The sequence below is a fragment of the Mus pahari genome, chromosome 1 (genome assembly GCF_900095145.1).
Source record: "Mus pahari chromosome 1, PAHARI_EIJ_v1.1, whole genome shotgun sequence".
NCBI classification, from domain to species: domain Eukaryota; kingdom Metazoa; phylum Chordata; class Mammalia; order Rodentia; family Muridae; genus Mus; species Mus pahari.
This window is the reverse complement of record NC_034590.1, coordinates 95,868,165-95,885,316: the sequence shown is the minus strand read 5'-3', so window position 1 is coordinate 95,885,316 and position 17,152 is coordinate 95,868,165. Positions and strand designations below refer to the sequence as shown.

Below are 17,152 nucleotides of genomic sequence, written 5' to 3'. Positions count from 1 at the left end.
GGTGCCACTGTGTGGAAAGTTCTGTGCGTGCATGGTGAAGATGTTAGCCTTACCCTGAGGGACTTCCATGCTGAACCACACATAAGGTCACACACTTGGGCTAAGTGCTGGGTGACAGGGAGGGGACAAGTGTTGTGGATTTGGAAGAGTGCCTGTAAATGGGGGCCTAACCTAAGGTGTGACCACCCCTTTCTTCTATACGGGGACTGCCACCACCCTCACAGACACCCATGGTTCATTGCCCACTAGGCTCGCCCCAGCATCCTCTGCGCAGCCACGCAGAAGCCGGGTGCCCCAGGGAGCCTGGCTACCATGCCATCTCCTCTCTCTGTCTCCTTCCTCCTCTTCCTTTCCTTAGTAGGAGGCAGGCCCCAGAAGTCCTTACTGGTGGAGGTAGAAGGTATGTCTGTCTGTCTGTATGTCTGAGGGGAAAGAGCTAGGGTTGAATGTCCGGGTTCTGGGTTGAGTAACTGGCCTTCTTGGAGCCTCCATTTTCTTACTTGTAAACTGGGAGGAGTCAGAAAGACCCTTAGAGCTTCCATATGGTAGACTTCTGGGGTCTTTTGATTTATGAGGAGGGAAGAGGGGCTGGGGCTCCCCTTTTCCTCTCCCCACAGAGGGAGGTAATGTTGTGCTGCCATGCCTCCCGGACTCCTCACCTGTCTCTTCTGAGAAGCTGGCTTGGTATCGAGGCAACCAGTCAACACCCTTCCTGGAGCTGAGCCCCGGGTCCCCTGGCCTGGGATTGCATGTGGGGTCCCTGGGCATCTTGCTAGTGATTGTCAATGTCTCGGACCATATGGGGGGCTTCTACCTGTGCCAGAAGAGGCCCCCTTTCAAAGACATCTGGCAGCCTGCCTGGACGGTGAACGTGGGGGGTAGTGGTGAGTGCCTGGCGGGGCCGGGGGGGGGGTTGGTTGTAAAGAGGGGCTCTCCATAGACAGAGGAAGTTCTTTGGTCTGGTGGGGCTACGGCGGCGAAGAAGGAGTTAGTTCTAGGCACCTCCTTCCTGTGGCTTGGTGACTTCTCTGAACTACTCTGTACCTCTGTCTTGCTTGTCTGTTAGTCACAGTTGCCTTCTCCCTGCATCTCTGGCTCTGCTCTTCCTGGCTTCTGTATCTCCCCCTTCTCCTGGTCTGTATCTAGTCTGGGGTCTCTTCCCAGGGGAGATGTTCCGGTGGAATGCTTCAGACTTCAGGGACCTGGACTGTGACCTAAAGAACAGGTCCTCTGGGAGCCACAGGTCCACTTCTGGTTCCCAGCTGTATGTGTGGGCAAAAGACCATCCTAAGGTCTGGGGAACAAAGCCTGTATGTGCCCCTCGGGGGAGCAGTCTGAATCAGAGTCTAATCAACCAAGGTAAGGGGACCGTGCTGTGTGGATGCTGGGAAGTGGAGGCTCAGGACAGGGAGGGTGCTGGGGACTCGGGGGTTGGGAAAGATGAGACTCCCCTTGGATTATATTTTCCTTACCTCTTCTCTCCCTGCCTTAGATCTCACTGTGGCACCTGGCTCCACACTTTGGCTGTCCTGTGGGGTACCCCCTGTCCCAGTGGTCAAAGGCTCCATCTCCTGGACTCATGTGCATCCTAAGAGGCCTAATGTTTCATTACTGAGCCTAAGCCTTGGGGGAGAGCACCCAGTCAGAGAGATGTGGGTCTGGGGGTCTTTTCTGCTTCTGCCCCAAGCCACAACTTTAGATGAAGGTACCTATTATTGTCTCCGAGGAAACCTGACTATCGAGAGGCATGTGAAGGTCATTGCAAGGTCAGGTAGGGTTTCTTCCAATTCTGGGAATCTGTGTGGAGCTACTGGAAGAATTGGAAGGGTTAGGGGTGTGGTTCTGTGGTTGAGTGTGTGTTTAGCATGTATGAGACTCTGTTTCCATCCCTAGAACTCTCTGTGTGTGTAGAGACAGACAGAAAGACAGACTGACAGGCAGACAGACAGACAGACTAGAACTGATAGTGTATAACTGTAACCCTAGTACTTGGGAGGCTGAGGCATGAGTACAAGTACTAAGTACTAAGTACTAAGCCAGATTTGGAGCTGGCATCAGGACCAGTCTCAAGCCTCATCCCAAACTCCAATTTGTTCACTGAATCCTAACTCCAGCTCTTTGTTCATCGCTTCTGAGAACTCGTTTTTCTGGGTCTTCTCCTGTGAGCTTTGCTGGCGGCTTCCTCCACCACCGCTCCCTGTTGGAGCCCTGGGCCTTGTACTCGCTCCTATCCACACCCTCGTCTTGTTTGGCATCCTTTACTCCCGTGGTTCCTAGGTTACCATGCCTTCCTTATACCTTCCCTGGGCGCTATACTCCCCATACCCAGTCATCTTCTGGGATTGCCATTTCATGCCCCTGGACATCTCAGGCTTGATACATAAAGTCAAATGGACATCTTTCCCACATATACTCTTCGGGTGGCTTTGCATGAATGGAGCACCCAGAAGAATATACATGGGTCCATTTGCCCACGTTAGGAGCCTGACTATCTTCTTTTTCCTCACTCCATCCATCGAATTCACCACAACGTCTCACCTATGCTTCTCCTAAATACAATGCTCCCATGCCATCCTGACCACACTGTCAAGTGCTGCTACCCCAGCTCCCACTCCAAACTTGATCCCAGCGTGTGTTGGATCTCAGCTCTGACTTGGTAGACTCACTTTTGCCCTACATTTTGACCATGATTATTCTTAACTGTGGAAGTGACCTCCTAGTCCTCACCTTGCTAGGGTGGCCATGCTTTGTATGTGGTTTGTCAGTGTCTTGTGCACCGTGGCACAATCCTTGTGCTCCTGGGAACAATTGGTTCTTCCTTAGTGGAAGGGAGAAGAGCCCCCTGAAGAGATTAAGACTTTAAGTCTGTGTCCTGCCCTGGGTTCTCGGCCATATGTCCCTTGAGGGGTTGGGGAGTAAGCTACATTGTGGGGTCCTTGTCTCAAAGCACTTTTCTCTTAGCAGTGTGGCTCTGGCTGTTGAGAACTGGTGGATGGATAGTCCCAGTGGTGACTTTAGTGTATGTCACCTTCTGTATGGTTTCTCTGGTGGCTTTTCTCTATTATCAAAGAGGTAAGTCATGCCCCTGAGTTTCCCCAAATTCTACCCCATCTTTCTCAGAATAAGCCCACACTGGCCAATCTAACACACCCCACAGCCTCATCTCTCCTTTACTGTCTCTCATACTTCCTGAGGTCCCTGGTATTTATGCAACCATCCCCTCTATTGACCCAAGTGACCTCCACTGGGTCCCCCAAATTCACCTCCTGCCTGCCAACCCCTCTTCTTATCCATTTCTTTAAATCCCACCAGCCTTTATCCTGAGAAGGAAAAGGAAGCGAATGACTGATCCCGCCAGGAGGTAAAGTAGCAAGTGCCCTTCCATTATAAGCTTTACACTGTCCTCTGTCAAGTGGGCCTTGGTGCCATCTCTACTGGTTGAAATACTGCCCAAGTTTGGAAGCCACCTTCAAAATCACCTTCCTTGGTGTGGTTCCAAACTTCATCGGATAGGCATCCCTACACAGTTAATGCCCAGAATAGATTGGAACTCGGAATCCCTACATGGTTGAACCTTAAGGTACACCAACCCTTTCTCCCTCCAGATTCTTCAAAGTGACGCCTCCCTCGGGAAATGGGACCCGGAACCAGTATGGGAATGTTCTCTCCCTTCCTACATCCACCTCTGGCCAGGGTGAGGGACCACCGCCTCGGAAGGCTTTCAAGCCACACCCTTCTCTCCGGCACTAGCTAGCTATGCCTTGTCCTCATTTCTCCAGTCTTCTCAGAGCAGAACCTTCCCCAGAGCAGAGCCAGCCTTGTCCTAGAACTTGAGGCCAGTTATGCTGGCACACAGAGGCTTTCTGAAACATTGTCTCCTTTCCCTCTGATGGCCATCTTAAATCTCTCTTTTCACCAGCCCATGCTCAGCGTTGGGTTGCTGGCCTAGGGAGTGTCCCTGGATCCTATGGAAATCCACGCACTGAAGGCCAGGATACTGGAGCTCAGAGCCATGAAACAGGTCAGATTTAAGGGTTGTTCCTCACCTTGAGAGTGTCAGAGCAGCCTGTGGTGGGATTAGTAGACTGTGGGTGGAGGAAGAGAGATGCCCGCTCAGTTCCCCACACTGGTCCCAAATTCAGGACTGGAAGAAGAAGGGGAGGCCTATGAAGAGCCAGACAGCGAGGAGGGCTCTGAATTCTATGAGAACGATTCCAACCTTGGACAGGACCAGCTTTCCCAGGGTGAGTCCCCATTCTCCCTGGTCCCGACACTTCAACTGTAGGTTGACGGCTGATGACCTTTGCTAAAGATGCCCTCTTTCTCTACCAGATGGGAGTGGCTATGAGAACCCTGAGGATGAACCCATAGGTCCAGAGGAAGAAGACTCCTTCTCTAATGGTAACGTGGGTTCCTTGTGGGGCTGGTGGCTAGGAAACCATGCTTGGTGCTACAGAGCTCCTACTGCCAGAGCAACTCCTGGGCTCTCTCTTCCACAGCTGAGTCTTATGAAAATGCAGATGAGGAGCTGGCCCAACCAGTTGGCAGGACGATGGGTGTGTATTTGAGAGAGCAAGGGCTGTCACTCTTGGAAGAGGCAGGAGACCAGGAGAAAAAAGTGACATCTTTGTCTCTCTTCTTGTTCCAGACTTCCTGAGTCCCCATGGGTCTGCCTGGGACCCCAGCCGGGAAGCATCCTCGCTTGGTGAGAGTGCTTAAGGCATCCCTCTAGGGTCAATTTCAGATGATATAAACTCAGCTCTGATCTCCAAACCGAAGCTTAACTGTGGTTTTAGACCTGATTCCCAACTCCACCCTCTATCCCGTTTCCCAGTGTTTCTGCCATCTCTAACCTTGAAGACCAATCTTGACCCAAATGAACCTGATACAGTTGTTCATGTCTAGAATTCCAACTTGTGGAAGGTTAAGGCAGGAAGATGGTCATGGGCTTAAGGCTAGTCTGGGGTACTTTGTGAATTCCAGACCAGCCTAGGCTGAAGCTTTGTAACAAAAAAAGTAACAAAAAATATTCAGCCAACCAACTGAAACATTGACCCAAAGTCTTTTCTCTTAGAGTTTGACCTTTACCTCACCCCAGTCTAAAGCTGACTTCAACCTTGACCCCAGCTGTCTGTATAATTTTCTGTGATCTTGACTTTGACTCCTCCCAATTCTGTTCTTGACCCTTCCTTTGGCCTTGGCCATCTTACAACCGAGTAGGCTCTTGATGCTGACAAATTAGTCCTAGTTTGACATTAGGAATTTCGACTTCTTGCCTAGCTCCTCCCCCCGGGGGTAGGCAGGACTTCCCTTCCCCCAAGCTCCAGCAGAGTTCGTTTCTGGGTCTCTAATTTTCCATGCCATGCCTAAGCAGGGTCCCAGTCCTATGAAGATATGAGAGGGATCCTGTATGCAGCTCCTCAGCTCCATTCAATTCAGTCTGGTCCCAGTCATGAGGAAGGTGGGTGTTTCTGCACTGTTCCTAATCATCCTCTGGACCCCTCCCCTCAAGCACTGCTTCTCATCCTATTTACACTTTCCTTTTTCTGGTTTTATCCAGATGCAGACTCTTATGAAAACATGGATAAGTCTGATGACCTAGAACCAGCATGGGAAGGAGAGGGCCACATGGGGACTTGGGGAACCACATGACTCCCAAGTGACTAGGTGAGCTGGACGCTGCCCCTGGGAGAGGGGAGGAAGAGAAAGATAAATAAGGATGGTAATGCAGCCCTGGCTGCTGGGGCGAGAGGGGAAGGGTTTCCTGGGCCCAGTGAATAGAGCCTAGACTTCATCTCATACTTGTTTGTTTGTTTGTTTGTTACGTACTTTGTTAGGTCCCAAGAACCACATCTGACTCTGAAATCTGGAGATCCCAAGCTGATGGTGTCAGTCAGTGAAATGACCTTGTTCAGGATGTGTGCATGCTGACACACACACTCATATGCATATTCAAGCAAAGCTTCCTTTTGACCCTTTGCTTTCCTCAAATAAACTCAATTAGCCACTCAAATCCTCTGAAGCAGGCCCTTGTGTGGGAGAGGAAGGAAAGATGGGGTTGAATCCAGCCCTGAGTCACCCAGAGGTAGGAGAGCTGAGGTCTGAGTACATCCTGGCCCTAGCCTTTCCATGGCCTTGGCATTTAGCCACCTAACATCCAGTGATGCAAATATGTTCAGCCACTATTCCATGGTGTCTCACAAGGGAGAGAGAGTGATGGGACTAGCAGTCTGTTTGGTTGGAACTCATCTCTGCTCACCCTGCACAAACTGGGAAACACTGTCTGCCTTTCTCTTAACCCTGCCTGCTCCCGGCTAACAGGTCAGTAGCCCTCACCCCCGACTTTCCGGCAACACCACCTGAGTGCCTGCCCAGGGGTTCAGCTTCTGACCATATGTAGACACCATCCCAGCTCTGAGTTTACACATCATCACCCCTTGCCTGAGACCTGTAACCCCCTCTTTACCTTAGCCCAGATGTGCCATTTCCCTGTTCCCTCCGCCTCCTTGGGACCTGTGAACCTACTCGAGTGCTGCTCTCAATAAATCTACCTTTATATCTCTTAATTCAGCTTGAGTTGGCTTATTTCTTTGGCAGAGAAAACCTATTATCTTGGATGTTGAGAACCTGGGAGGAATTGAGCCTAAAGCCCCGTGTGCTGGGCCCCTGACCTTGTGGGGACTGCTCCTCTCCCCTTTTCTCTTTCCTTCCCCAAGCCCCACCTGCCACTTCCCTGCATTCTTGTAGGAAGATTCTTCTCACATTCTTCTCTGGTCATGCCCATCTCCTTGATGCCTTTACTTGACTGTAATATCCTTAGCCACTTAGGGGCCACCTTTCCCCCTGGATCCCATAGTCTCTCCTGACTCCCATCTTCTTCCTCTGGCTGCCTAACAGGTCACCATCTGAGACTGTCCTGTCCCCATCCTACCAGGTCCTGTCAACCCCCAAGTATGGGATAGTTCCACCCTGGTGGTTGCTATTCACCACCAGATGGCCCTGGTTCACCTCAAGGACCTCATCCTTCCAGATCCTAGTTTTTTGTTTCTGAAACCCATCGCTGCAGTCTTAAGCCCATCACTAACTGCCTCCTGTCTCAGGAACTTTTTTTTTTTTTTTTTTGGTTTTTTGAGACAGGGTTTCTCTGTATAGCCCTGGCTGTCCTGGAACTCACTTTGTAGATCAGGCTGGCCTCGAACTCAGAAATCCACCTGCCTCTGCCTCCTAAGTGCTGGGCCTCTGCCTCCTAAGTGTTGGGATTAAAGGCATGCGCCACCACGCCCGGCTCTGTCTCAGGAACTTTTAACACAACACTCCCATTCTCCCAGTGAATAAGCCTACCACTTAGTACAGAATCTTTACCTCATTACTGAAGTGGTAATCCCAACCCACCCACGGTTACCAACTCTACACCCTTGTCTTAGTTAGGGTTTGACTGCTGACCAAGGCAACTCTTACAAGGAGAACATTTAATTAGGGCTGGCTTACAAGGTTCAGTCCATTATCATCAAAATGAGAGCATGGTAGCATCTAGGCAGGCATGGTGCAGGAGGAGCTGAGAGTTCTGCATCTGAAGGCTGCTAGCAGAATACTGGCTTCCAGGCAGCTAGGATGAATTTTGTTTTGTTTTGTTTTGTTTTAAAGATTTATTTATTTATTTTATGTATGTGAGTACACTGTAGCTTTTCAGATGGTTGTGAGCCACCATGTGGTTGCTGGGATTTGAACTCAGGACCTTCGGAAGAGCAGTCAGTGCTCTTCCCTGCTGAGCCATCTCACCAGCCCTAGGATGAAGGTCTTAAAGCTCACAACCACAGTGACACAACTATTCCAACAAGGGCACACCTCCAAATAGTGCCACTTCCTGGGCCAAGCATATTCCTTTTTTTTTTTTTTCTTTAAGATTTATTTATTTATTATAGTAAGTAAACTGTAGCTGTCTTCAGACACTCCAGAAGAAGGAGTCAGATCTTGTTACAGATGGTTGTGAGCCACCATGTGGTTGCTGGGATTTGAACTCAGGACCTTCGGAAGAGCAGTTGGGTGCTCTTACCCGCTGAACCATCTCACCAGCCCCTGGACCAAGCATATTCAAACCATGACAAGCCTCCTCTCTAACATTCCTCCTGCAATTTCCCACTTACGGTTGTCCTGGACCTAAAGGATGCCTTCTTTACTGCCCTCTACCCCGACTCATGTCTTCTCTTTGCCTTCACCTGAGAAGATCCTGATACACAGGCTTCAAGACAGCTTACATGGACAGTTCTCCTAGGGCTTTTGAGATAATCCTCATTTCTTTGGCCAAGCCTTGGCCTGGGACCATCCCTCCCTTTACCTTAATCCAACTACATTTCTCTAATACATAGATGGCCGTATACTTTGCAGCCCCTCCTTATCTCTGTCCCAGAGGGGCCACCTCTTTACTTCTAAACTATCTTGGCTCCCTGGGATACCACATCTCCATGTCTAAAGTTCAACCGCGTTCTCCCACCATAATATACTTGGGTGTTCAATTTACCCAGATTCTTTCATTTTGGGGCCTTGTGAGATTCTTCAGACATTGAATCCTCAATTTTCCTATTATGACTAAGCCAGGATACCAGGCAGCTAAGGAGGCCCCCAGTGAGCCTCCTCCTAACCCCACTATAGTCACCTCAATCACCCTGGGATGCTCTTTTAACAGCCCCAGCTTTGTCCCTACCAGGCTCTACTGACTCTACCGCCTCTTTACCAACGAGAGGCTGTGGGTAGTAACAGGGGTCCTGGCCCAACACATCGGGCCCGTCTCCCAAACCATACCTTTTCTGCCTAAACAATTGGACCCTATGTGTACTGATGACCTGAAGAGTGGCAGCTGAATTCACCTGTGAGGCCATCAAGATCACCCTACTTTAGCCAGTATACTCCACTCACTCACTCTATGATCTCCTGAGTCTCTCTCTCTCCCTCTCTCTCTCTCTCTCTCTCTCTCTCTCTCCCTCCCTCCCTCCCTCCCTCCCCCACCTTCTCTCCTTGGACACTCACAGTGCATACCTTTCATCTGTTATTCCTGGAAAACTCCTAGGTCACCTTGGTCCCTAACCCTGCTCTAAACCTGTAACCCTTCTTCCTGTTCCATCCTCCTGGAATATCCCTTCCCACTCCTGCCTAGAGGCCATGGAGGCCTTTTGTTCATCCCAGCCCGGCCTCCCAAGCCCACCTCTCACAAACCTACAAAGTACCCCTTGTGTGACTGAAATTTCCCTTATAGATAACACAGGAACCCACCAGACAGCAAATGCAGTGGACACCTTGGTTGAAACAGTTGAGGCAAACCGCCTTCCTCAGGGAACCTCTTTACAAAAGACTGAGCTAATTGCTCTGACCAGGGCACTCCATGTTGCCAAAGGACTACAAGTTAACATCTACATGGTCTCAGAGTACCTCATAGCCTATGAGCTATGGAAGGAAAGGGGGCTCCTCACCACCATGGACATTCTTGTTGTTAGTGGTCCCTTTATAGCCAAGATCTTGGAGGCCCTCCAACTCCCAGCAGAGGTTCCCACAGTTGATTGCCAGGAACACCAGACCTCCACAGACCAAGTGCCTCTGGGTAATGCTAGGGCTGACTCAGTGACCTGCGGTTTTGCTTCCAGTGCCTCTAGACCCACAAAGTACATCCTCTGTCTGACATATTTCTACAAACCCCAGTACCACCCAGAGGATAAAACCAAATTCCTTAGCCGGGCGTAGTGGCGCATGCCTTTAATCCCAGCACTTGGGAGGCAGAGGCAGGCAGATTTCTGAGTTTGAAGCCAGCCTGGTCTACAGAGTGAGTTCCAGGACAGCCAGGGCTACACAGAGAAACTCTGTCTCGAAAACAAAACTAAACTAAACTAAACTAAACTAAACTAAACTAAACTAAACTAAACTAAAACCAAATTCCTTGGCAAAGAGGCCACACAGATGAAAGATGGATGGCTTTACCTGAATCACTGCTTTATTTTTCTCAGTAGTAGAAAACTTCCATCATCTCTGACACCTACCAAAGCCTACACATGGCCCCCAGGCCCTACTCCAGTCCCTAGAATCCCTTTTCGATCCCGCTGACCTTCAAGCCTGTATTGTACAGGCTCACCCATACTGCCAGGTGTGTGCCAATACCAACCTGCGAGGGGGTCTCCAGATATGTCAGCCTCTGCACCAACTCCGAGGATACCAACTGGGCAAAAACTGGAAAACTGACTTCACTCCCATGCCTACCCATGAGAAACTCTGCTATCTCCTAACTGTTGCTGTCACTTTTACACGTGTTCCCCACCTCCAGAGAAACAGCAGACACTGTGGCCCAAACTCTCCAGGGACACATCATCCTGTGGTTTGGGCTGACTACAGCCCAACTTTTACCTGAACAGACAGGCCGAATTCCTGTCTGCAGCTTTCAACATCTGGAAACTACATATGCCTTATAGTTTACAGTCTTTGGGAAAGGCAGAAAGAACCAACACCCCATGGAACAACTCACCGCGTTATCCCTTGAGCGCAGGTTGTCCTGGCCCTCCTCTCTCCCCATTGCTCTCACCTACCTCTGATGCATCTCACATTCTCCTACAAACCTCAGCCCCTTTGATCTCCTGTACAGAAGGCCAATTCTCCTCAATCACCATCTCCCAGCCCAAACTGCCCCAGTAGCTGGCTACTTGCCTATGTTCCCTTCTCCACTGGCACACTGACAGCTACCTCCCTACCCCCCCATGTCTAGCTACTGCTGACCCTCTCCCCTTTTCCCCGGGGCACCAGGTACTTCTCAAACAATGATCTCCTAAGTCTTTAGAGCCCTGGTGGATGGGACCCTACACTGTGAGCCTCACCACCCCCTTGGCCACCAAACTCCTGGGACATCAGTGTTGGTATCATCTATCTAGGGTCAAAAGGGCCTCACCCCAAGATGGATGGTCCACCCAGCAGCTGGGACACACTAGTCTCTGGTTCTGCAGAGATCCTCAAGAACAGGTCTGAATGGTATGGCTGTGTTCATTCTCAACAGATTCACTTTCACTTTCATCTCTTTCTCTTTCTGGGTCTCTCCCCCCCCCCCCGTTGCCCCTGCCACACAGTGACATTGTGGGCCAGGCTGACTGTCCCTCTGTGGGATGCCAAAATGTTCTCTCCACCCTGGGATCCCTCTTTAAGTGTACAGAAAGGTTCTGTTACCCCATGGTTTGCTTTACCTATGATAAGATAGACAAAACCTGTCATACCCAATGGGTCAAAGAAAATGGGTTGCCATGGGGCTATTGTAAAAAAAAAAAAAAAAGCCTCCTAAGATGGTGCAGACAAAAATTCTGTGGCTAACATGTTCTGTGGCTAACATGGCAAGAATGGACCACAAAACTGGTTTGTCCTTTACCAGTACAATACAATACAATATAATACAATACAGTACAGTACAGTACAATACAATCCACCTCAGATCCTTGTGACGACTGGTGGGCTCAGGGAGCAAGAGGCAAGGTCTAGCAAAGGGATATGTCTCTGTATCCGTGGGAACAAATAGAAATCTAGCGAGCCCACATCCAGATCCTGCCCTCTGTCCTCCAGAGCCTGGCAAACCCCACCAAGACCACACAGCAGCAGGAGAACTCCCTCAAACCACACCTGGGAGACTCCTCAGTCTCATCTTAAAAACTAAGGAAAAAGCCTTTCTCCTGGCTGGGCCTCAACCTGGAGGAAGCAACCCTACGTAACCTCACTAAATTCTCCAAGCTTAGCAACTGTTCTGTTTGTTTGTTTGTTTGTTTGTTTGTTTGTTTGTTTCTGTGCTGCTTTGGGCCACCCCCTTTGACTGCAGTGTTCTTACCTAGTCTGTTCACGATGCCAGGGAGTGACCCCAACAATGAACAACTACTGTACAGCATGGGCCCCTCTTTCAGGACTCTCTTGGACACCGATTCCCTTTCTGTTACACAGTACCCAACTTCCTTTGCAATACTACTGACATAACTTTGATGTCTTCCTGGTCATCCCCAGTGGGGTTCTTCTGGTGTGATCACTATATCATAAATTATGTCCCCTGGTGGTCCCTCCTCTCTCTGTACCCGGTGATGCTGTATGGCAGGGCTGAAATGGCCTAGCTCTCCTCTCCTATTGGCCCCTCCCAGCTTCAGGCACTCTTTACTCAGACACGCCCCGTGATCCCAATGGTGGCACTGGCAGAGATTGCTACTATGGCTTCAACCAGAGCAACTGGCTTAAATGTAGGCACCATGGGACACTCAATGTTGGGATCAAAGGGGTGTCTGGTCATCTCCAAAGGTCCATCAACAACCCAGCAGTGTCATTGACCGCTCTCCAGGGTTAGATCACTTCTGTGGTCCTGATGGCCATGCAGGACCGGAGAGCATTGGACTTCCTCATGGCAGACAAGGGAGGCACCTGCATGTTCTCGGGAGAAGAGTTCTGTTACTGTATCAGTAAGTCTGACCTGGTGAAAACTACTATCTAGTCATTCCACAAATTGCCTGAAGAACTTCACCAATACAACCAGGGCACATCTCCATTCCACTCTTTCTGGCAGTCTTCACTCTTCAAGGCTGAAGGTAATATAATAACCTGTCTATTTTTTCTCCTAGCACCTTGCCTCCTCTGATTTTTCCAGGAATAGATTCCCAAAGTTTCCAGAGCAGTGGTCAACTAAATGCTTCTGTAGCCAGGCTGAGCATCTGAGCCTGAGCCTACAACTCCTGAGTCTCACACTCCAAGCCATCCCTCTTTGGCAAGAAGTAGCCAGATCTGAAGCAATGCCCCCGTACTCACATAGGTTGGGATGTTTAGTTGGAACCCCTGCTCGCCACAGAACAAGCTGGGAAACCCTGCATACTCTTATTTCCTCAACCCAACCTACCTAAAGAAAACTCTGGGCTTACCTGTCATCACCCCTTGAACTCAAGTGCCAACCCAAGAGTTCAGCTTTTGACCATATGTGGGCACCATCCCAGCTCTGAGCTTCCATGTTATTATCCCTCACCTAAGACCTATTAAAACCCCCCTTACTGCCAGGCAGTGGTGGCGCACGCCTTTAATCCCAGCTCTTGGGAGGCAGAGGCAGGTGGATTTCTGAGTTCGAGGCCAGTCTGGTTTACAAAGTGAGTTCCAGGACAGCCAGAGCTATACAGAGAAACCCTGTCTTGGGGGAAAAAAAACCAAAACCAAAAACAAAAAAAACCTTACCTTAGCCTGGGTGCGTGATTTCCCTGGCCCCACTCCTTGGGATTGGTGAACCCATTTGAGAGCTGCCCCCAATAAACCCACCTTTATACTTTTATTTTGTTGACAGAGAAAACCTACTACAGTCTGGTTAGAAAACATTGCCTACCACCATGAAGGATTCATTGCCTTCTGTATTCTAAGCATTAACATGGATGAGCCGGTTCATTGGTACGATAAGGCACAAACTTCTTGAATATGACAATATTTAATAAAGTAAATGTATATGTAGAATTGAAGTGTGTATGTGCTGTGTGTGTGCATGACTTTTTGAGATGAAGTTTTGATATGTATCTTACTTAGGGTTTCCATTTCTGTGATAAACCACCATGACTGAAAGCAAGTTGGGGAAGAAATGGTTTGTTTCATCTTACAGCTTGTAGTAGTACATCATCCAGGGACGTCAGGGCAGGATTTGGAGGTGGGAACTGATGCATGCATAGGTCACAGAGGAATGCTGTTTGCTGGCTTGCTCTCCATGACTTGTTTAGCCTGCTTTCTTATACCACCTAGGATCACCTGCCCAGGGATAGCACTGCTGACACAGGCCTGGGCCCTCTCATAGTCACTAATCAAGAAAATGCCCCCACAGACTTACCTCAGACCAGTCTGATGGAGGTATCCTCTCAATTGAGAATCCTCTCCCCAAATGACTATGTCAAGTTGACAAAAAACGAACCAGCACACTATGTGTCCATCTCAGTCTTAAACTTATGGGCTCAAGTGACCCCTGCATCATGAATAGTTGGAACTACAATTTAATACTGCTGTCTTTGTACTTTTAAAAAATATGTATTTATTTATGTTATTTATATGAGTACACTGTACTGTCTTTAGACACACCAGTAGAGGGCATCAGATCCCATTATAGATGGTTGTGAGCCACCATGTGGTTGCTGGGAACTGAACTCAGGACCTCTGGAAGAGCAGTCAGTGCTCTTAACCACTGAGCTATCTCTCCAGCCCCTTTGTATTTTTCTTGTTGGTACTCAAACCAAACCTAGGGCCTCACACGTGCTACTGAGAACAGTGTGCTAACCAACCTTCATGAAATATGTTTGCTTCTCACTCATATGTCCTGGTGTTGGATCTTAACCTCTCTAAGGTGATCTCTCTCTCTCTCTCTCTCTCTCTCTCTCTCTCTCTCTCTCTCTCTCTCTCTGTGTGTGTGTGTGTGTGTGTGTGTGTGTGTGTGTGTACCTGTGCACACCAGTAAGTTGACTGATGGCTGGCAGCTTCAGTGTGGGAATGTCACCAGAGAGACCAGGTAGGTTTAGAGGGTTGGGAATTTCAGCACATCCTGCCTCCAGGAAGCAGAGGGGAACTGAAAGGTTAAGTTCCTGGCTACTGAAGCAATCAACCATGCCTATGTATACATCTGGTGGGACGAAGCAAGAGGATCATAAACTATGGAAACAAAAAGCAGAAAAGAGGATGAACTTGGAGAACTCCTGGGCAGCTCAACACAAAAGTGGATGCCTTTGGAAAGTGAATTGAGCCTGTGAGGGGCTTGTGGGAGCCCTGGTTTATATCAATTTCTCAAAAACACAGGTGTGGTGCACTACAGATAGTCTTAAGATTTACCAGACTAAGGAAGGAGGAAGGGAAGGGGGCAGTTGTGTCCAAGGCCATCTGGTCTCAGAACAAAAACAAACATTAAACAGCCTTGGGTCTGCAGCCGGGGCCAGCCTTGGGCCTACTGCTCTGGTCCTATGGGATCTGACATCTGTGGGTAGATGTTGTCAGTACTCAACTAGATCAAAGACTGTTACCTGGTGTCACTGAAAAGTTAGTTACTTGTCAATGGGGAGAAATTCCCATACCTTTTTGGGGTCATAGAGATCTGTGTTAGCTGTTGCTCAGTTAGAGTGTAGGAGATGAAGAATTTGAATATATTTGTTCCTGAATTATTAGATTACATTTTTTATTTAAATTTATTTGATGTATGTGAGAACACTGTACTTCTCTTCAGACACACCAGAAGTGGGCACTGGATCCCATCACAGATGGTTGTGAGCCGCCATGTGGTTGCTGGGAATTGAACTCAGGACCTCTGGAAGGGCAGCCAACGCTCTTAACCACTGAACCATCTCTCCAGCCCATAGATTACATTTATTAATTCATTCCTTTCACAAAATTCCTCTAAGTATATTAATATGACAACTTCATAGATGAAGAGATTGAGGCAGGCAAAGAAGATCAATAACATGCCAAGACCTGTCTAGTTATCAGGTGGTGAGGTCGTTCAAGCTAGTTCTCAGTTCACATTCAGCCTTGATGGTCTCCCTCCTGGTTCTCTGTGTGCTTTGTGGTACTGGAGATTAAAGGTTGGGCTCTGGGTATGCTTGGCCTGTGCTTTATCACCGAGCTATAGCTCAGCCCCCCTCCCCCTCCTGACACAATACTGTGGAAGGGGAACTGACATCAGGGAAGCTAAGTGACACATTGGCAGTCACAGCGCTCCAGTCTGAGCATGTAGTCGCCCCCTCTCTCCGTTTGGTTAAGTGGAGCCTGTCCTTACACAAACCTTGCCTGCCAAGCCTCTGAGTAAGTATGCAGCCCTGGCAACTGCCACGAGCAAGCACCGCGCCACCCATTTTGTGAAACGGCAACGGATCCCTGATGTCTTTCCATTGGTCCTGCTCTCCCTGTCACCGTTGTCCCTAGCTCCAGTGACCTTCTGGAACTCAGACTGGCATCTGAAACCTAGTCTTTCTTTCTTTTAAGAAATTTAAAGATCTTCATGATTTTTATGTGTGGGGGAAGTTTGTCTGTGTGTGTCTGTGTACCACACGCTTGCCTGGCACCTGAAGAAGCCAGAAGAGGATGTTGGATCCCTTGGGACTGGAATTACAGGTGGTTGTGAGCCACCACATGGTTGGGAATTGAACCCAGATCTTCTAGAAAAGCAACCAGAGCTTCTAACAACCGAGTCATCTTTCTGGTCTCTAAAACACCAGGGTTCTGGGAAGGATTTTTCTTCATTGTCTATGCCCAAGAGAGAGGCAGTCCTTTGCTAGTCCTGACCACTGTCCCTAGGCAGATAATTATTCAAACTTCAGTCCTAGGGATTCCTGCGATCCTTGTGGGCTGCCTGACCACATGTTTCCTCGCTTATCAATCACAATGGCTTTGATCTTTATTTCTGGCATTGTGAAGATTCTGTATATTTTTGAGCTCAATTATTAAAAAGAAAATGGCTGGAGGTGTGACTCAGTGTTGTAACTGAATGAAACCTGGGGTTCCATTCCTAGACCTCAAAACCCAAATCAACAAAGAAACACTCCTTGTTAAATTTTCATAATATATGCATGCTTAAGGGTATGAACCTCCGGCATTTCCTTGGGCTTCCATCTTGAACAGAAGTCCCTTGGCTCGTGTTGATACAAATGAGTGGCCTGTGCAGCCACCTGGGTCCATGGTGATGTCTGTGACTCATGTTACTACCAAAGGCCATGCAGATGTCCACAGTCTGGACTGCACCCAGATTCATGGCAATGTCTGTGGGTCATGCTGCTGCCAGGAGCCGTGTTGGTTTCCTTGACTTGTGTTGTCTTGGAAGAGTCCATGTTGATGTCCTTGGCTCGTGCTGCCACTGAGGGCTATGATAGTGTCTGTGGTCCATGCTGTAGTAGAGGGTTGTGTTGATGTCCGTAGTCTGTACTGTCACTGGAGACCATGCTGAAGTCTGTGACAAATGCTGACACTGGAGACCATGTGGATGTCTGTGGTCCATGCTGTCACCAGAAACCATGTGTAAATCCATGATGAGTGTCCCTCATGTCTGTAAAGGGCAAGCAAGGAGGCTACTTCTACAGTGACATGGATGACAGCATGCTCGCAATGGGTGCTTTCTTTTCCTTTTAATTTATTTAACCTTCTTTTATGTGCATTGGTGTGAGGGTGT

The 17,152-nt window shown here is 48.9% G+C and overlaps 1 protein-coding gene across 2 annotated transcripts; it reads left to right on the top strand.

Annotated features, from left to right (window-relative positions):
* The first annotated feature begins 312 nt into the window (after nucleotides 1-312).
* Cd19 (CD19 molecule) lies at nucleotides 313-5,652 on the top strand. Of its 2 annotated transcripts, none has more exons than XM_029531205.1 (14): nucleotides 313-400; nucleotides 618-884; nucleotides 1,165-1,359; nucleotides 1,493-1,771; nucleotides 2,965-3,072; nucleotides 3,313-3,361; nucleotides 3,606-3,694; nucleotides 3,920-4,021; nucleotides 4,143-4,244; nucleotides 4,333-4,401; nucleotides 4,500-4,556; nucleotides 4,649-4,705; nucleotides 5,375-5,461; nucleotides 5,561-5,652. In XM_029531205.1, exons 1-14 carry the CDS (start codon nucleotides 313-315, stop codon nucleotides 5,650-5,652), a joined length of 1,641 nt encoding a protein of 546 aa, XP_029387065.1. The 2 variants fall into 2 exon arrangements, with proteins under 2 accessions (XP_029387065.1, XP_021077470.1); XM_021221811.1 differs by having other exon boundaries at nucleotides 2,962-3,072.
* The last annotated feature ends 11,500 nt before the right edge of the window (nucleotides 5,653-17,152 follow it).